At 48.2% G+C, this 21,119-nt stretch overlaps 1 protein-coding gene across 2 annotated transcripts; it reads left to right on the top strand.

Annotated features, from left to right (window-relative positions):
* The first annotated feature begins 609 nt into the window (after positions 1-609).
* On the top strand, positions 610-18,940 carry NAB1 (NGFI-A binding protein 1). 2 transcript variants are annotated; one of them, XM_078870592.1, is made up of 11 exons: positions 610-954; positions 8,785-9,076; positions 9,613-9,747; positions 11,452-11,700; positions 12,299-12,703; positions 13,307-13,440; positions 14,125-14,257; positions 14,383-14,502; positions 16,108-16,282; positions 16,553-16,759; positions 17,251-18,940. In XM_078870592.1, exons 1-11 carry the CDS (start codon positions 629-631, stop codon positions 17,373-17,375), a joined length of 2,301 nt encoding a protein of 766 aa, XP_078726718.1. In that variant the 5' UTR covers positions 610-628; the 3' UTR covers positions 17,376-18,940. The 2 variants fall into 2 exon arrangements, with proteins under 2 accessions (XP_078726718.1, XP_078726709.1); XM_078870583.1 differs by having other exon boundaries at positions 612-954; positions 17,245-18,940.
* Positions 18,941-21,119: the final 2,179 nt, after the last annotated feature.

Here is a 21,119-nt window from a genome sequence, read left to right as displayed (position 1 = left end):
TCCAACCCTCCACGCACACACTCCAACTTTCCACACACACATACACAAACAATCCAACCTTTCACACACACTCCAACCTTTCACACACACACACACACTCCAACCTCACCCACACATACACTCCAACTCTCCACACACACTTAAACCCTCCACACACACATACACTCCAACTTTTCACACACACATACACTCCAACACTGCACACACACATTCCAACCTTTCACACACACACATACACTCCAACCTCACACACACATACACTCCAACCTCACACACACATACACTCCAACCCTCCACACACACTCAAACCCTCCACACACATACACTCCAACCCTCCACACACACATACACTCCAACCCATCACACACATACACTCCAACCCATCACATATACACTCCAACCCTCCACATCCACACACACATTCCAACCCATCACACACACACACACTCCAACCCATCACACATACACTCCAACCCTCCACACACACACACATTCCAACCCATCACACACACACACACTCCAACCCATCACACATACAATCCAACCCTCCGCCCACACGCACAAACCGGCGCGCCACACACGCACACCCCCGCACTGCGCCCGCGTGACGACGGAGGAAGGGGTGGAGATGGAGAAGGAGGAGGAGGAGCCGCTCGCTCGGGGAGACGTGATGAGGAGGGTGGTGGTAGTGGGGGGTTCCACTTCCCACAGGCAGCCTCAGCAGCAGCAGCAGCGTCTCATCGCCCGGCTCCCCTGCGTGGCACACGCGAGGTTGTGGGGTTCAGAGCGTGATTCTCGTCGTTGTTGTTGCTGCTGCTGCTGCGCGACAAGAGGCCGCTTGATCCACCGTAAAAACGCTGCGTTGCACTGCGGCGGTAATAGAGCGAAGAGGTTTTTTGTTTGTTTGTTAGTCCGAGACAGAAGACGACGACAGCGGGTCGAGGCGGACACGAGGTACGGACGGGGATGAGGGGGGAGGATGATGCTGTTGTTGGGACAGCGGTGGTCGGGAGACCGAGAGACCAGGGTGACCACTGTGCACTGGGGGAGACGCGGGGTGGGGGGAGAGACACGGGGCCGGGGCGTGAGACGGGGTCAGGGGTCAGGGCGTGAGACGGGGTCAGGGCGTGAGACGGGGTCAGGGGGTGAGACGAGGTCAGGGGGTGAGACGAGGTCAGGGCGTGAGACGGGGTCAGGGGTCAGGGCGTGAGACGGGATCAGGGCGTGAGACGGGGTCAGGGCGTGAGACGAGGTCAGGGGGTGATACGGGGTCAGGGGTCAGGGCGTGAGACGGGGTCAGGGCGTGAGGCGGGGTCAGGGAGTGAGACGGGGCCAGGGAGACGAGACGAGGCCAGGGGGACGAGAGAGAGGCCTTGAGAAGCCAGGCCGACAGGGCAGACAGAGACGGGGGAGACACCAGAGACCCAAGTGGACAGGAGAGAGATAGAGGGGGAACAAGAGACACGAATGTGAGCTGGGCTCTATTCAGCTCATGGGCCACCAATTGTTCAGGTGGTGTGTCTTGTCGATGTCGCTGCACACCCCGCTTGTTGGGAATCTCAGTGCTTGCTGTGGTTGATGGTTGTGGTGGTGGTGGTGATGTAACCGAGCTTGACCCTTTTGGTTGATGTTGTTTGAGTTAAGCGGCGATATAGGGTTTAAGTCTGAGTGAGGAATGGGATGTGTGTGGTGAGGGTTGAGGCCGTGAGGGGTGAGGGTGGAGGTCGTGAGGGGTGAGGGTTGAGGCCGTGAGGGTTGAGGTCGTGAGGGGTGAGGGTCGAGGCCGTGAGGGGTGATGAGGTCGTGAGGGTCGAGGTCGTGTGGGGTGAGGGTCGAGGCCGTGAGGGGTGAGGCCGTGAGGGTCGAGGTCGTGAGGGGTGAGGGTGGAGGTCGTGAGGGGTGAGGTCGTGAGGGGTGAGGGTGGAGGCCGTGTGGGGTGAGGGTCGAGGTCGTGAGGGTCGATGTCGTGTGGGGTGAGGGTTTAACCTGACACCGATGTTCTGTTCCGCGTACCCGTGTGGACCCATCTGCTGTGCTTCTGGCTACTGTCTCTATGAAGTTTTCCGCTGTCAATTCAAATTTCCCTCGCTTGTTTTGGAAGTGACACTTGGACCGCAGCCTGTCAATGTCACTTCGCTGCGGGATCGTGGCGTGACGTCCACCATCATCAGCAGAACACGGGGAGACCGACAGCTTCTCCAGCACAGCATATTGAGAGGGGAATGGGGTTGCCTTTTGTCTCCAAAGTGCCGGACGTGTACACGCCGCACAAAGTCCCTGTATTATTGCACTTCTTTCACACCGTACGTGCTCAATCGTAGGTGCGCGACGAAGTTGTCGCGTAAGACCGAGTCGTAATCTGGAGGAGGGCCCGGGACAGCTTCACAAAGCCACCACTTGGTGTGACGCACCCGCGGGTTCCACAGCGCACGACAACGACGCCGCAAGAGGCACAAAGGGGGCCGCTTTCTATCCGCGCTGTTGCTTCACCCCAGGACCTTGCTGTGTGTGTGTGGGAGGCTGCAGTCTCCGGCCCTCCCTGCCGCGTTTTCCCCGTGAGCGAGCGAGCGAGCAGCCCTCCACAGGACGCCCCCCCACGCCTCTGACGTTCACGCGCAGCTGGTGCCGATAATGGCCACGTGGGGCACGTGGGCGGGCAGCAGCAGCAGCACGAGAGGAAAGGGCACCACCTTGTTTTTTTCGGTAAAGTCACGTAGAAGGGAAATAATAAAATAATAAAAATAAAACTTAATAAATTGCAATTCTCACGACGTTTCGGCCACAACGCAAGCAGCCGTCCTCAGGTGAAGAACAGGGCTGTTGGATGCTGTCTTTCCGACAGACCTGTTCTTCACCTGAGGACGGCTGCTTGCGTTGTGGCCGAAACATCGTGATAATTGCATTTTATTATGTTTTATTTTTATTATTTTATTATTTCCCTTCTACGTGGCTTTACCGAAAGAACCAAGAAGATGAATCCTTGCAGTCACGAAAGCTTTAAATCGAGAAGAAAGGGCACCTTAGGCTGTGCGTGCGTGCGGTGCAAGGAGGGCTCTGGCAGGCAGCGGTGTCTCTCACTGCAGCACATCCACCGGCCCACACACAGCAACGCTGGTTGATGGGGCTTTAGAGACGCATTCACGCCAGCCACTTGTACGCAGATGCTCACAGCTGTAACAATGGGAAACGTGGAGAGGAAGAGAGACGCCTTTTGTTTGGCTGGTGTGGTGGTGTGCTCAGAGGCACGTTGCAGGAGGTGACACCTTTGTGTGTTGCGTGTGATACCCATGTGCATGATATCGTATTTTGTTTTGCACAGCGTGCCATTTCATTTGGTTGACTAAAGCTTTCGATCACACTTCCACGATTACTACTTTAACCAAGTTTTGTTATAATACTGGACAGTATAGTGACTGTAGCCAAACTAATCGTGAAGCACTTGGTTTAAAGGCACCAACATAAATTTTCACCCAGAAGAAAACCCGACAACCTATTGCTGCTGCCTTACTAATTTCTAAGACTTGGAAGGCACCATTCATGTTATTTGACACAAGCATAGAAGGATATTGTCATTATCTTTTACCTATGCATTAAAGTCACGTCTCATGGTCTTGCAATGCAGCAACAATCCATCTAGCTCCTGCACACGAGGATATTTCATTGCTCCATCTCTGCAGGTGACGTGCTCTCGGTGTGTTCTTTTCTTTGGCTGCCACGAACTCGATCTCGACCACTGCCAATCGTCTCTTGTCTCGACGTGTTCTTCAGAGGCCTAATTACTTGTCCCAACTATCAACGTGATGTCTCTAACTTGCATATGTTCTCCGATCCACGAGTTTCTCTTTTTGTCTCTCGATGTAATTCATGCATATCGCCATGCTTCTTGGCACATTTTTCAGCCTTTGTTTGCTAATGTCCATGTTTTTAAACCATATGGCATTTTCAGGAAACAGACGCTTAAAAAAAACCCACTCTCTTATGTTATCAAACTGTTTTAAAAACTTCTAGTGCATACTTTGATACACTTATTGTTACATTGTGTTTTTTAAGTTGTACTCAAAAGTTTGGAAGTTTCGAGCAGGACAGCAACTTGAGATGGTATTTTTTGCCCTGACTTGTGTTAAATCTGTGTTGACAGGAGCAAGTGTGCCTTTATATACGTAACAATTGACTTGCAAATTGTGTGACCACACTACATATACTATACAATACAATTTGGCTTTATTTAGGTTCTGAATGTGACCGCATCTCAAGGAGCCGTTCAAAAGTGTGACATTGCATAGGTGATTTCTAAAATCACAATTTCCAAATAATGTTGCACTGCACTTTTAAAGAATGTTACGAAAATAACTTTTATGTAGTTACTATAATATAGTTAAAAAAATGTGTTGTAAGCTTAAAGTAGCAACTAATATTCATTTGTAGGTTTTACAATAATCGATTATATCGATTACTATAGTGTGGACTTCATTCTTTTTCAAATTTCTCAAATCTGATGAATAGAGAAGTTGCTTCATTTAGCCCATTGTTGGTCAGACGATTCGTACGTGAAAGATACGTGCGTAGGAGAAGTTTTTTTTAAATTTGTATATTGTGATGAATGCACATTCGAGTGTGCCACAGATTGCCATGCATATTGTGTGGGTGGCAGTCGTGCGTGCACGCGCTCGTGCGTGCGTGGGTGTACAATTGAATGAATGCAGCAAATGAAAATGAGAACTCTTCTACTTGTTGTAAAGGACCTGGCTGGCTGCCTTTTGGTCCAGATGGAGACGAGGCAGCAGCAGCAGCAGGGCCAGAGTGGGCGAGTGAAGGAGCTCGTGGAAAGAGAAGGAGGCAGGAAGCTGGGTTTATACTCTTTGGTTCTTTCGGTAAAGTCACGTAGGTATCAAATTAAATCACGACGTTTCGGGCGCAACACAAGCGTCCGTCATCAGGTGGGACAACCACAGCAAGAAAGAGGCCATAAACAGGCCATTTGTTGCAGCAGCCCTTTTGCCCACTTCAGCAATTGTTTCTTGCTGTGGTTGTCCCACCTGATGACGGACGCTTGTGTTGCGCCCGATACGTCGTGATTTAATTAATTGTATTTTATACCTACGTGACTTTACCGAAAGAACCAAAGAGTATGGATCCCTGCAGTCACGAAAACTTCAAATCTCAGCTGGGTTTACTCCTCAATCCTCCTGCAGCGAGGCTGCCTCTGTTGAGTGTCGTGTGTAGCATGTGTACCTACTCTAGTCGATAGTATGTCAAGAAATATGTGGTGTCAATGAGACGATCATCATTATTATCATCATCACACTTGTTTACCCAGGGAAGCCTTACTTGAGTCTCAAGGGTCCTGCCAAGTGTTTGCAGTAGGGGGCGATTAGCTATGTGTAATCCCAATTGAGTACTTGTAGATACATTTTCAGCATTGGGATATTTGGTTATATATGTTGGACTTCTTCCGCACCATCCGTGCTAATCGGAGGTGTGGGAGGACAACAAACTAAACGCAAAAAAAACTGTTCTAAAAAATACCAGCTATATTGTATGGTTTCTTTTGGCTATCGGCGGAATATAATCCAGGAGCTTTTCGCTGTGAGGCACCACATGTGTTACCACTGCGCCACAATTATTCGAGTTAATATACAGTACATTGGGCCAGAAGAAGTGGCACGGTGCTGGGAGATTTGCGTGAGAGAGATAGAGAGAGGGGTTGGTGGTGTGTACTGTGAGAGAGAGAGAGGGGTTGGTGGTGGTGTGCTGAGAGAGAGAGGGGTTGGTGGTGTGTACTGTGAGAGAGAGAGGGGTTGGTGGTGGTGTGCTGTGAGAGAGGGGTTGGTGAACTTGGTGGTGTGTACTGTGTGAGAGAGAGGGGTTGGTGGTGTGTGGTGGTGATGGTGTGTGCCGTGAAGAGGGATTGGTGGTGTGTTTGGTGCTGGTCCTGTGAGAGAGGGGGAGGGGTTGATGTTGTGTATGGTGGTGGTGGTAGTGGGGACTGTTATCGGTGACGTACGCCACGGGACGGGTGAATTGGGGTTTGAGAGACGGAACGTTCGGCGCGTGGTCAGAGGAAGTGGAGGCGGCTGCGTGGGAGGAGGAGTTGCCGTGCCAGGCGCAGCTGTGTGGGAGGAGAGTGCGCGCAATCGGAGAGCTTTTACTGCCGGGTCTGATGAGGGACGGGGGTGGTGTGGAAAGAACGCTGACCATGGGAAGGAGAGGGCTTGTGTGGGTGGGCGGGCGGATGTCTTTGTGAACATTTGTGCGTAGTGGGTGTGTGCGTGGGCGGCTGGCGTCAGCTAAAACCCCAAAGGGGAATGTGTAGTATTAAAAAACCCATTAAAATTAGCTCTGTGCCTTTCACGAAGACTATTTTCATACATTGAAAATGTATTTCCACACATTAAAATAAAGCGGACGTACCATGTTCCCACAAACACTTATACATTTCATACTAATTTTCCTGTAATTTGTTGCATTTTTGATGGATATATTTATTTACGGAGCATGATTAGACATATTTGCATCTTAATAACACAGTGAAGTCCAGACAGCATCACTTATCTTGCTTAGGGCATGGGGCAGCAACACAGATTGTTACACCTGTGTAGTTGATGAACAGGAATTGTCTCCAGATTGTGTTATTTTTAGTGGATTCCATATCGAGATTATTGTAATTCGAACGCAGAGGCATGGCATAAAACTAATGCAAAGAAAACTTACCCACTAAAGGCTATGTAACATTTATTCTGCATGACAAGTTGGATAAAAGCAAATAGTTTTAAAGGTTTAGATATAAATTTGTTAGCTGCAAATTTCAAGAGGTCATATTGAGGCCGATTGGTTTACGTACTAAACGCGGGCACGTGTCGAATATTCACAGAAGCCTCCACGCTTAACCACAGGGCAATGGGGCTTATTTTTCATCACATATCGTAGGATAAAGACAACGATCCCCGTATAGCCTTAACAGACTGTTGGGGCAAGTGCTGTTAGCGCGCACCTATGAAGGCCGGGACGGCCTTTGTATCCCGAGTGGCGATGTTTACACACTGCACCAGATACTCAGGCTGAGTCGACCGGTTCAAATAATCGTCACTGGTGTTGGTGGCCATGAGCAGGAATCGAACTCGGATAGCCAGGTTCGTAGCGCAATGTAGCGCTCACTGCTACACTACCACTCCCCCAATTTTTTGCTTCAAAGATCGCAGGACTCTCTCTTCTACCAGCCACTGTCTGTACCACTGAGTATCGGTGAGCCTTGTATCTCACATTGCTAGTGATCGTGTTAGGTACATTCACAGCCCTTTCTGTCAGTCCACTGCAGAATGAAGGCCTCCCCCACACTTTGCGGGCCATTCGGGATATTTCACCAAACTTCACGCTGATCAGTGGGGAGGGGGAGGGAGTGCAGAACTGCTGATGCTGCATTGCCCTCTGCTGCCCACAGTGCCTATGGCATGTCTCTTGCACATGGTGGTGGTCGCACATCCTTGCGCTATCCAGGATCATCACTGCTTGACTTCTGAGGTCTGATAGGATGAGGGGGTCATTCTGAGTGATTTGTCAAAGGCGAGAGCTGGTTGTTGCCTTTCTAAACCATGTAGTCTCCGCACTCAAACAGGATCCCAGCATCTACGCTGGATACAAAAACAACATCGTCACAGGGTGGGGAGCTCTATTTTGTAAATTAAATAAAAAACACGTGGCAAGAATGAAAGTTTCGCTCACTGACAGATATAGGATCGCCCCATGTGGCCGATGTCCAAATTTTGCAACCTGTATTTAATGATGATGATAAAGAGCATTATTATTTACCCTGGAGATCCTCACTGAGTCAAGACACTGTTTCAGCAAGGTCGTGCAATGAGACGTTTGACTAACTGCATGAATAAGCATTCGATATGCAGGGATGAACCACTTGCATATGAGAGAATAACACTCACAGCTCTGCACAGAGTCCAATGCTGTACTGCCATCTCTTGGCCGCCTCTCGGTGCAACTGTAATATGCCGGCAGTCTCCTATCAGAATCCTAAGCAGGCTCGATACTGCTTAGTTTAATGGGATCTGATGAGACCGGCCAGAGTTTCAGGGGGGAGCCTTGCTTATAGCCTGCCACATGGGAAACATGGATACCCGTTGCTCTTACAAGGGCTTGTCAGTTAGCCATGCATTAGACCAGTGTTATTTTAGTCAGCATTCTTTAGTTTAGTAATAGTCTTCGTCTTGTCAACCACAATCTTTGTAATGTTAGTTCAGTCTCAGTCTGTGGGTTTAATTTTTTCATTGGTGCATTGGGATCTACGATTAAATGTGCCTTACAGATGTAATTCATGATCATTCTCTTAGTCTAGTTGATACAAGCAGTTAAAACATTGTCCACTCTTATTTATACATTTGATTTGATGTGCAGGGCACACGATCCCATCCTCCTCTCCCCCCATAATAATCTCTGGATATTCAATCAGTGAACTCAGTCATCCTTTTTTATTTACATATACCCATTTACCGTTTTTTGTGTGCCGCAGTACACTGGAGTCTCTAATAATTTTACTAAAGTATGTCTGCGTCTTCATCAGACTCATTCGCTTCGTCGCATCAAATCAGCGATGCCAAGTTCTTTGGCGGGCGACCTTAGCCATCGTCAAACTTGACGACTTTCATCCACTCATCGTAACCTTTTGCTGAATAAAATAAACTACCACTGCCTATCGACATTTCAATCTCTTAACTTGATGAAGGAAATGAATACCACACGTACGACTTGAGTGCCGTTGTCTGTCACCCCCCGCAGGCTGTCGCACGGCGGCGGTGCGGCGACGACAGACGGTCTGGTTGTGGGCACGGCTCGGGGCACCATGGCGGTGGTGATGAAGCCCAGCACGTTGGGCGAGCTGCAGCTGTTCCGCGTGCTGCAGCGTGCCAACCTGCTGTCGTACTACGAGCCCTTCGTGGCGCAGGGGGGCGACGACGTGGCGCAGCTGTGCGAGGCGAGCGAGGAGGAGTTCCTGGAGATCATGGCACTCGTGGGCATGGCCAGCAAGCCCCTGCACGTGCGCCGCCTGCAGAAGGCGCTGCAGGAGTGGGTCAGTTCCACCGGTAGTTGCGATCCCTCCACTCCCGCCAGCGCCACTTGCCACCAGTGTTGCCAACCTGGCGAGTTTGTTTGGTAGATTTAGAGATGTTCTCTGGGGTTTTCACGGTGATAAAATGTTGTCAAAGTGACGAGTGACAAATACCGTGACTTTCTCAGACTTATGCAGATTTAGGAGAGATTCCAGCTCTGTATTAATGACCATCTATGAGTTAATACTTGGTAAATGGTCAATTGACACGATTCCTGATGTGTATTAAGGATCTTGTATGAGTTTACTTTGTTTAAAAGTTAGTAAAGCTGTCTTGATGGTTTTGACAACTTTTAGAGGTCGACCTTGGGACACTTAGCGACCCGAGTATTTATTTTGTGACTCTCCACTTTTAACGAGCTACCTACACTGCTCAACCCACACTCACCGCCAGGTGTACGTTCATTACGCTCGCCACCGCTCGACCGTTCCCCCCGGCCTGTGCGTAACAGTGGCTGTCCATCACAGTGGCTGTGCGTGTGATTTTGGTGGCGCAGGTGAGCAACCCCGGGGGGTTCAGCCAACCGCTCACCAAGCTCCCGGCAGCGAGCATCCCGCTCACGCGCGTTCCGGAGCTGTCGGCTTCTGCTGTGGCGCGCCCCAACCCGGCGAGCAATGCCCTCGAGGCGCAGGTGAGCAGACGGTGACCGCGTCACGCGACTCCAGCACGGCGAAGTTCTGCCGTCGTTAACTGCTGTCGGGAAATTTCAAAACGTGGGCTGTGTTTTGGGGTGAATCGATGAAGGAATGTGGCCTCGCAATGCCCTGCGACGGTCTAGCCAACAAGGGGTACCGGTGCCCCATTTGCAGGTGTCCCTGTGCGGCACGAGGTGTACGCAGCATTGGCCTACATGGTTTTAGTTTTCCCACAAATAATTTCTGTGTGCACACAATTTATGTGAATGCAATGCACTTGATGTGCTGTGTTTTTTGTTATGCTAATGAATACAATCAATAAGAGATGGATGAACCTCTTATTCCAATGGGTGATAGTTGAAGCTTGGGTTGGTGAAGGTGGGGGATTTACAGAAAATGCCCTCTGCCCACGACGCATCTTGCAACACCTGTCTTGTGTACACAGTGGTCACCCATCCAGGCTGCTCCATCCAGCTGAACCCTGCTTGGTTTCAGAGGTCTGTCAATAATTTTCATAAATGGGTAAATTATTGATTCTCACGCACATTCAGTTGATTGCACATTTTGTGGTGAGTGTGAGAATCGATTTTAATTGATGGCTCTGTTTGTCGTTACGTGCCTATTGTGTATGGAGGGCCGGTTGGGTCAGTGGATCACACGAGTCGAGCAGGACATGTCTACTATGGATGCAGGAGACAACAGTAGAGGCAATAATTTTGTTCTCAAGCTGCATCGACAGGGCTGGTAGAAAACGGTTACAGGGATAAGAGACAAGTTGAAGTGAAAATCACATTAACTCGGGTAACTGTCAAAAACCCCCCATAATAATGAGCCATTATCATACAAAGATGTGTATTTTAAAAAAGACATGCATATCATTGATCGAAAAGGGTTATATCTTTCCATTCATTTTGCTTCATTTATAAATTCCATTTCCATATTAACGTATGAAATACGTTTTAGCAAGCATCGTAAACATGCGTAGGACGACTTGTCATCGCGTCTCCCTCCAGAGATGATGAGCGTGATTGTAGAAGACGTATTACGCATTGCAGGGTATAATTTTAGCCATTTTCGGAAAGAGCCACTTCACGAACATTCATTTCCTGCTTTTGTTGCCCATTAGGCTGTGCGATTGTGACTGGGTGTGATTGGCAGAGTGTTGGCTGAGTGTGTGCTGTGCTGCACTATTTATAAGCTTTGGTTATTGTGTGCTACCTTACTCATCCGCTAAAGCTGGAGTGCTGGGAGCTTAATTGCAATGTCATCTCAAAGGCTTCACTGCCTACGAGGGTTGACAATGTGATGAGACATCCTCAGTGCGTCAACCTGGTGGAGGCGTCTATTAATTTCAGTAACTGCACTTTATTTCTCTCAATTATCCTAATTTAATTTCAACATTTGAAGCAGAGTAACCAGAACATTCAAAATAATTGCGGAGATTGTGTCAACCCAAAAACTTTATCCAGACATTTATCCAGATAAGTAGGGAAACTTGAATACTGTACATCATGCATCTGTGTAAAGTAGCTGTTGGCTGGTGCAGGCTCATTTAGTCTAGTTGTGAGGCGCAAGAGTTACCAATGCACCACCCCTGCCGCCCCCAAAAAAGTGACTTAGAAACGGCGAGAGCTGATGCGTGTCCACATTGAGCTCTCCTGACCCGTGCTGCATCTGTGGTCGCCGCCCTTCCCCTCCAGGTGCGCTTGGCCCAGAGTCTCGTGTGCTGCGCCTCCAAGATCGGCCGCCCTGGCGGCATGGACGCCGTGCCCGCGACCGCCGGCTCCCACGTCGCGCCGCACGGCCCCTCCCTGGCTCACGCGTCGGCACAGGCGCGCATCCACCCGGCGCCCACGCACGGCCAGCAGCACCAGGTGGCCAGGGCCGTGCCGCTGCCAAGCGCCCCGGCCGTGGAGAGGCCCTCGCCTCCCCTGGCGACCGCACGCGAGGTTCGTGAGGGACCGCCTGGTGGTGAGGGGCTTCTGTGTAGAGTCGGGAGGAGGGGGCGGAAGGACCTGTCTCCGTGCAAGTGACACACTCAGATTGGTCACCGAGTAGAAGTAATGGAATTAGTGCTGTGGTATTCGGGGCAGCCTCATCGGGTATCGATACTCTTCCTCAGGAAGTATCCTTAAGTCATTTCACTGTGCGAGAGAAAACAAGTTCTCATAGGAAACTCTCGCGGTTAAGAGAGAATCATGCAAAATTTTGAGTTGAAAAAGATTTTCCCCACTGCCACATCTTACCTCGATAGATTGAAGTTTCTTAATCATAAATTCTGCAACATCTACCAATCCTTCACCCAAAGCAATACATTAAGAGGCACACACCACCACGCTTGGCTAATTACTATCTTCGCCAGATAACAAATTAAGCTTTTTTTCAGATTTTAGATCACGCGTCAATCAGACTGACTTTTAGTGCCTGTCACGTCCGCATAAGCATTCTTCTTGCATGTTTCACACCCGGGGCGGTCTGCGCTGCCTTGAGTAAACCTACCGTGTGCCAGTCCCCGCCCTCACGTGCGCTGCGCTCGTGTGTCCCCAGCGGGACGCGCTGCCCCCAGCATCACTGGTCGTGCACTCGCAGCAGAGGCTCTCCCCGGCCGACTCGGGTTGCCGCTCGGCTGACGAAGGCCCCGGCTCGCCGCCATCGTCGCCGCCACGGGACCTGGAGCCCGGCGCGTGCCTTGACGACGCCTCCATTCAGAGCATCGGGGAGTCGGCGCAGAGGCTGCTGAGCTCCGTGTCGACGCCCGCACCGCCGCAGCCGAGCCCCGAGGAGCTCAGGGAGCTACTGCGCGGCAACCGCAAGCAGGGTCGCTCGCTGGCGCACATCCTCGACCTGCACGAGAGCGACCGCCGCCGCATGGACGAGATCCGGAGGTACAGCGCCATCTACGGCCGCTACGACTCCAAGCGGAAAGATGGCCGGCAGCTCACCTTGCACGAGGTGGGTGCTCGCTGTTGCTGCGTCCAGTTCCTCTTCCCTTATGTATGTCCTACCCAGCTCCCTGCATACAATTACATATTGTGTAAGTGTACATTACAATACAGGAGAGGCTGCCGAAGTGAAGGGGACGACCACCCATACACAATGCAGTTACAATCGTAATAATAATCATCGGTTGTTTCCTTCATGATTATGTTTTGGATATGGAAGGCAACAAGAGTACCAAGAGAAAATCATGCATACGGATGACTAATCTAAAACATATATATATCCATGCAGATAATTCAGCAACCTACCAGTTGTACAGTAGTGTGATATCCACTGGCCACCTTATAACTTATCGGATTGGACGCATCACAGGACATAATGATCTTTGTACGATCCAACAACCCCCACCTATAAAGCTTTGGATTACACTTGGGGTACAGGGCGCTCGGCATCTCCTGCGCCATGTGATCTCGGTGACACTTGAGCGGGCGTGGAAGACGCGCCGGCGCCGGCGTTGTTAGTCATGCCGTCCAGCTTGGGGGGGTGGGGGGGGCCAGCTAAGCAAGGGGGATCGAGTTCCATGCCATGGGGTCGGTATTCGTGCGCTGCTCGCAGATGACGGTGAACGAGGCGGCGGCCCAGCTGTGCGCGCGTGACCTGACCCTGCTGATTCGGCGCGACGAGCTCTTCCCGCTCGCACGCCAGGTGGTGCGCGAGTCCGGCTACCACTACAGTCGCAAGTACTCAAAGTACGTTCGACGCACGCGACCCACGCCCCCTACGCCCCCTCGCCGTCTTCCTCTGAAAGCTCCTGAATCGATAGACTGGACGCCACGCGCGTTGTTTTTCTTGACTCGTTTGTTATATTCATCGGAGTTCCTTGTACGCTCCACCCTGTGTTACATCTGTCGGATACCTCTTTGGAGTTGGTCTGGCAACACACAGTGGTCTTTAGGGGGACGCGATGTCTCTGCAGTAAATCATGTTGTTTGATCATAGCAACTTCAGTGATTTTGGTTGCTCGGTTATATATTAGGTCGCTTAAATATCCTGCCTCTTTTCCCATGAAGGACTTTTGGGTAAGCAAAGACCATCAGGCAATAATGTCAATTGAGAATATAATTGTTCTCTATATAAAAAATAAATTAGGCTTAAAATAATGCTCTTGAGACACTGTATGTAGAAACTGGTTTAGAGTTTCCTTGTTTAGCGACTGAAATTATGCACCCCCAGAAGGCATTGTTGCTGATGGGTATTTTAAGAAATGCTTTTAATTTTTTTGGAGAGATGTAATGTGGAGAGACGTAATGTATCCTTATTCATGTTGTAATTTACAGTCCTCACAATACTACTTTTTTTTTAAACAATGTGAGAAGGGGAGTTTGCTTTTTCGCTTGGAACTGACGCACCATTCGCTCGCTTGTACGTTACAGATCCAAGTACATGGAGAGTGCGTTTTCGCTTGTGGCAAAGAGACCCCGACTGGAGGGGGGAGGACTCTTCAGCCGTGACGACACCCCTAACCCCCGCACGGTGCAGGCTGAGCTCGCCAAGCTCAAGAGACAGGTGCGTGCAAAGTGGGGGGACACAGGCACGCGCGCGGAGTGACACGGGTGCAGTGGCGTGAGACCGAGCGAGCGAGCGGCACTTCGGGGTCATGGTGTAACTTGCCGTGCGTGTGCGTGCCCCAGGATCGCCTGTTTGAGATTGAGGACCGGCTGCGCACGTTACGACAGGGCCAGGACACCCTGCAGGATCAGCTGGTGGAGGCCAAGAGCACGGGGGCCACTGCGTCCATGACTCAGCTGCAGGTTTGCTCGCACACTCAACAACCCCGATTTCATTCCGATTTTGCTGACGTTGATGTTGCTGGACCTTTGCCCCTGCATGGCCTCGTGCATCAGATCTGGATTGTTCTAAGCGTCTCGCATTCCGACTCACATGCTGGGAGCTTCTTAACGAATTTAATTCAGGAACAATCCCGAAATACATCAGATAGCGACTACAGGCGCTTACATTTTTGAACGAGCTGGCACGACCATTGTAAAGATAATGGCCATTTTTACTTTTGACACTGTTCCCTGATAGTGGTTGCATTGGTTCTCGCTACTCTTTGAAATATGCACTCAACAAGGATGGCGGTGTAATTTTTCCACGATGTTTCAGGAATGTTCAGTAGGCGTGGAACAATCCTTAAATCCGTCACTTAATATTTATTACGAAATTCACGATAAAAACATCGAACCACCCGTCTGAAAATTGATGTCATGGTTTGTGTGTTGTATCATTGGGTTCACATCACCCCTGCAGCCACTAGAGGTGCTGTTTGATACTGCAACGTGAAAATAAGAATTTATTCATGAACCGAATTGCCACAATCGTGAATGGGTGCAATTTGCCAAATCACTTCGGAGGTGAATATTTCCACTCCAAATTGTCCAATTATCATGACCAGATCGACCGGAGCCTGAAGTCAAGATGAGTGAAGCAGGGACAATGGAGCCTGGAGTGTGAAGCCTGTCTGTTTCAGAGCCCCCCGATTAGATCTTGGTACAGATCTGTTTTATATTGGGCTTGAAAGCCAGGCATATTACCTGCCATAAGTTTGTTGTCCTTACCCCGCACCTATGATGGTTGGCTATGTAGAGTACGAAATAAATAAATAAAATACACACAAACATACTGTGCCAAGACACAAGCGTGGCCTGTTCGACAAGTTTGTGATGACGGTTGCCACCTCTTGCGGACCCAAAAATCGTATCTATCATGGGTTAAAGAATATCTGACCATACCAGAAGTGGGGGGAGAACTACATGCACATTAGGGCTGAACGATTTGGGGAAAATATCTAATTGCGATTTTTCTGACATTGCGATTTGATTTGCGATTATATTTTTCTAAGTCAAGCTTCAGTTCAATATTCACTGTGTAATAGATTTTAATCAAGCATTACCACATGATACCACCAACAAATGAACTCTATATATTCTAATGCAAGGATGAGAACTTAAAAGATATGCATTGCTTCCAACATGTATTTATTAAAATGTTTTAATTGAAATAGAACAATCAAACATAGAACAATTGTTAAGTTAAATAAATAAATTTATAATAATAAAAAAATGAAACAATTTCAATAAGAAAGTAGTAGGACTTTTCAAATCGCAAAAAACCGCAGCCTTTGCGATTTGCTAATCGCATTGTTTCAAATTGCGATTTCGATTTAAAATCGATTAATCGTTCAGCCCTAATGCACATGCATTGTATCCAGTTTTGTATTATGCAACTGACAAAAACTTGGGCTTTTAATGTCCCGGGAAGGCTTGGAGATTTTCCAGGATGGCTACCTCAAGAAGAGGGCGATCTGGGAAAATCAGGGACAGGTAGCAACCACAGCTATGACGCGTCCCCACCAGGTGCGGCTGGAACTGATACAGGCCGAGCAGCACGCGCTGAGCCAGGAGCAGGCCGAGCTGCTGCGGCGGCAGAGGCGCTCCGATCGCTATTTCTACAGCAAGCAGCAGCGCGGGGAGCAGGGTACCCCGGAGGATGGTGCCGACGACTCCGACTCGAGTGGCGATGATGCCGCGGGTACGACCGATGCTCCCCCGCCCCCTCCCGCCCCTTCCTGCCCTCGTCACGGCAGAGACTGTTTTGTGTCATTTATATTTCATCATTATGATCGTTTACCCAGGAAAGCCTCACAGAATCTCACAACTCTGTCAGAATAGTCCTGCCAAGTTTTCGCAGTCGCAGCAGTGGTGGAGAGCGGGGGCAGAGAGATGACCGCTTTGTGTAAATCTCAATCGAGTGATTCGATGACACCTGCAGAGAAATGTAACTGAGGCTGTGCGTGCGCAGATGCATGGGAGGATGGCGCCTCGGACTCGAGTATGGCCGGCGCGCCTGGGTCCGGGGAGCTGCCCGGGAACTACCGCCCGAGTCCGCTGGTGCGGCAGCAGCTGGTGCAGCGCATGCTGATGGACGAGGGGCTGCGCTTGGCCCGGCAGCACGCCATACTCGCACCCGCGGAAGTGCCGCACGTCAAGGCCGAGCCGGCCTGGTCTGGTGAGCCCTGCTGCTGCTCGAGTGCAGCCAGATGTCACCGTGCATTGTGCATTTTGTTGTACTGTGATCGTCATTGCAACGAGTTAACTTTGCCTCTGATTTCTATAATGTGGTCGACACGTTTTGCTGACTCCTTTCATTTGTGCTACATGCCCTTGCTTTACTGTGGAGTGGAATACTTTCTTTTCATGCACACACTCGGCCTTTTGAATGCTTGTCTTTTGTGTATCATTTCATCCTCATATAATCTTGATTTAATAAGCTTGTTATTGCTCCCCTGTCTTCAGTGCATTTCTCTGTTCCCGTCTGCCTTGCTGTAGACTGCTGTTCAAATAAAAGTAAATGCATTTGTTTTTAAATGATCATCAATTATGTTCAGTCTTTTTCATGAACAAGGTACCACACCATACAATGGTGTATACGACTGAAGGTTTTGCTTTTTCAAGGTGATTGTCCATTGACTCGTTGGCTTTGTGCTTGTGTAGATGCAGAGGATGGAGCAAACGAAGACAAAACAAGTACAACTGAATCCGTGAACCAGGAGGAGAGGGTCGATGACTGTAGCCCCTCCAATGACCGCGGAAATGGGCAGGTTGAACCTAAACTGGAGTCCTAAACGGCTTTATTTTGTGTATTACAAATCTGCAGCTGTTGCGTTGAAATTAGATAATATCTTGCGGTCTTTTTTATTTTATTTATGAAACTATAAAACTATTTTTTAAGCCCGACGTTGTAAGACAGATGTGCTGGCTACAACGTGGGGGGCGTATGGACCTCACTCTTCAGCACGACACATCTCCCTATTTACTTGTGCGGCTCTCCTGCAGTGCGTTCATAGCAAATAGGTTGCGATTGTTGTTGTGTATCACTTTCTTTTGGCAGTTATTAATCATTCAATGTGGTTTCTTAATGAAATCAATAAAAAAAGCCTACGATAACCCATGCAATCAGGTAATTGCACCAGCGAATGTTTCCATCGCATAACAGGGATGCAATCCTGTATCATCGCTGCTTTTAGTCCTGTACACTGTGTGGTAAGGCACTGGGGCCGGAGGTGGCATGAGGAACTGTGTATGGGGTGAAACACATTAGGTCTCTGCATAATACCACATATTTTACAATATATACGAGGATAGACACCCCCAATTTTAGCATTTTCAGGCTTTTGGGGCACATTCTGTTTGCGAGCTCCTATGAAGGTTGGCATGGCGCATAAACCATCCCTGGCCGCCTTGGTCTCCCCAGTGCTGATGTTCATACACTGCACCAGATATTCATGTTTAGGAGCTGAGTCGACTTAAGGGAGGCCCTGCTCCAGTTCAGATATATGCCACTTGATGTTGACTGGAAGCGGGAATCTAACTCGGGCGGCCAGGTTCAAAGTGAAGTGCGCTAACCACTACGCCACTGCATCCCCACAGTGCGTGTGTGTAAATATACACCCTACTTATGCTCAACTGCCTTCTTGCTTTCCATACTTGTGAATTTGTATGTAAAGGAATCTCAACATGCCAAAACAAAGGTACAGCGATTCTACTGTTAAATGTTTTATTTATTGTTGTCTGTGTTGATGTGGATCGTGCAGAGTGAATGTATTGTGCAACATGGTGAAACGTCGTACTCGGATTGTAAATGTTGTGGATTTGCTCTCCAACACACCGGTGTGCTGTACTCGTAACGAATTGGCATGTTCTGTTTACGTGACAAACCTTATTAATTGGCTGTGTCGGATGGTGGCGGGTTTAACGACACGTTTATATTTACGCGATCTAACCCAAAAAAACTGTATTATGGATGCCCATACTATATTAAAGTCTTATATATGCACACAGTAGACAGTTGTGTAGTTATTTGTGTCAAAACAAGAACTCTTATGTTATTTCCAATACAATGTAATATTCTTAATTTTACTATTGTTCCAGGAGTGTTTTTGTTGCTGTGTAATGTTTATACATTGTAGCTATTTGGGGCTTGCGACGGCTTGGGAAGGCCTCATCCAGCAGTGGATTGATATGGCTGCTGATAGTGTGTGCTTAGAAATACTTGTGATGGTATTGAAATTCATGTGCTTGTGGTTTGTGAAAGCACATGTGCATTGAGAGTTGTGTTTATTATTACGTAATTGTTTTTTGTGTATATTCAGCAATAAAGAAAAGTTAATTGATTTTTCTAATCGCTTAATGATGTTTTCTGAATTATTCAGTCGCCTGCTCTGCATTGCAAACATTGACAATAAATCACACTACGGTACATTCTCTATCATTTTACAGCTATAGGGGCCCAATTGACAACTTGAGGAATAGGAATACTTTGCCCAATTAAGTGAAAATGGAGGCTCCCCTGGCAGAGTGAATTTATTTTCACACAAACTTTGTGAGAGAGGCCTTTATCCGGATGACACGGAATGAGGAGGGAGGGGTGGAGCTGGGTGGGGGGGAGGGGTGGGGCTGGGTGGGGGGGAGGGGTGGGGCTAGGTGGGGGGAGGGGTGGGGCTGGGTGGGGGGAGGGGTGGGGCTGGGTGGGGAGGGGCTGGTCACCCCGTGGTAATGTGTTGGCACCAGACGTTTATAGAGAAAGGAAACGTTGCCCGTTGATTTGTCAGCCGTTCACATAGTTCCACGGGAACTGCAGATTTACGTAACAAATTTAAACATTTGTCGCTCATTACATTGAAGATATGTTTAAACATAAGCCATCTTGTACCAGGCCTAATGTTATACAGTACGGTATTATCAAACAGTACTTTGGGTGTGGTGTACATTGCCTAAATAGCTTTAATTGTGCAGGTGATCTCCACACTGTCATTTCACGTGAGCGTTAAGCCCAAAGTCTTGAGCAGTGAGTATACCGTGGGCAGATGTTTGTTCAGAATAAAATACTTTAAGAAAGGTGCTTCGAAGTAGTCTTACTCATTTTAATTTAAAGCACTTTATGTTCATTTGTTGAACATATCAGCATCTTCCATTCCAGGAAAACAATGGGCACTGTATGACCACTGCATATTTTAACAAAATAAAATATTGTGCACTCTTGCCAGGGTTAATGTCTAACGAGAGCAGCACTCACAACCTACGACCAATGTGTGCACCGGTGCAGTCGAGCGATAGCAATTTCAGATTCCTCGGCTTTTGCATTTAACGTATTGTCCACCGTCACCAATGATAGCAACACCAGATTCCAGAACGTCCTTCGAAACTGTTTATTTAACTCCCTTAACCGAGGTTAACTTGTGACAATATTTATTGTATGAAGATATCCATGTTGAACTATGGGCAAACTATGTATGCACAGATGATCAACCTTTTGGAAAGTGCATTGCAAATGAGCATGTGTTCATTTCATTCGTTAACTTGTCAGCCGGCTGGCCAGGATTGGGCAAAGATGTTGCACTTTTCATCCATGAAACCGGAGAGCACTGGCTTAGGTATTTGTTGAAAATGACGTACACATTAAATACCTGATATACTCTCAGAAAGAAATCTAATTTGTCGAATATATTACACCAGTACTGCAAGAGTTAATTTCATTTTCTTTATTAAATGAAATAAAAGCACAAAGCTGTGTTGCTTACAGCAACAAATCAAGCCACATAAAAGCGGTGCAAAGGGTGGTTTTACTTGAAAGGTCATGTTTGTTTTGGCTGTCTTGTGAAGGCGCGTCAGAAATTCTCCAACCGCTTCTCAATTTAACCCGAATCCAATCATCTGTGAAAATACAACCCAGGGCAATCATAACCGCCATGCGTGGTTATAGTTGTGGCCACTTATCTGCCATCCGCAAGCATGGGCATGATAATGTTGAACGAGAACTAGAAAAACTGAATTGTAAATTTGCTACTCTGTGCAGTAACATGCTCTCATTATAAGGGCACACACGTGGCAGTTAAATGCTCATGTACACACTTTAGTACAATTAATATTTAAAAGAGACCTTGGATTTATACAATTCTACAGTGAATAACCGTGTTACTTTTGCGATTGACGGGAAGCCCACCTGAAAGTAATCGTGTTTAAAAAAAAAAAATGTTGAGAAAAAAATGGCAACTTAAAAAAACCAAATTGGCCCAAAATGACACCAAATCTGTTATTTACCAGCTTAAATGGCAATGTATATATATTACAAATAACTCTGATCAGACAACTCATGCTAAAAGTAAAAGGCAGCAATGGAGAAAAAATTGGATAACACCTCAACTGAGGCCAAAAGGCCTTAGCATTTAACTCACGAACATACAATACATGTAAATACCAATGGGCACTGTAGTTTATCCGTAATGAGATGTAGATTATCGATAGTGTATGACATTCATTTTATAACCACAGCCCTTTTGTCCGTGCTCTGTTGGATACATGCTTTCACC

The sequence above is a fragment of the Lampetra fluviatilis genome, chromosome 2, assembly GCF_964198595.1.
Source record: "Lampetra fluviatilis chromosome 2, kcLamFluv1.1, whole genome shotgun sequence".
NCBI classification, from domain to species: domain Eukaryota; kingdom Metazoa; phylum Chordata; class Hyperoartia; order Petromyzontiformes; family Petromyzontidae; genus Lampetra; species Lampetra fluviatilis.
Note: the sequence above shows the minus strand (reverse complement) of the source record. Positions and strands in the feature narration are given on the sequence as shown.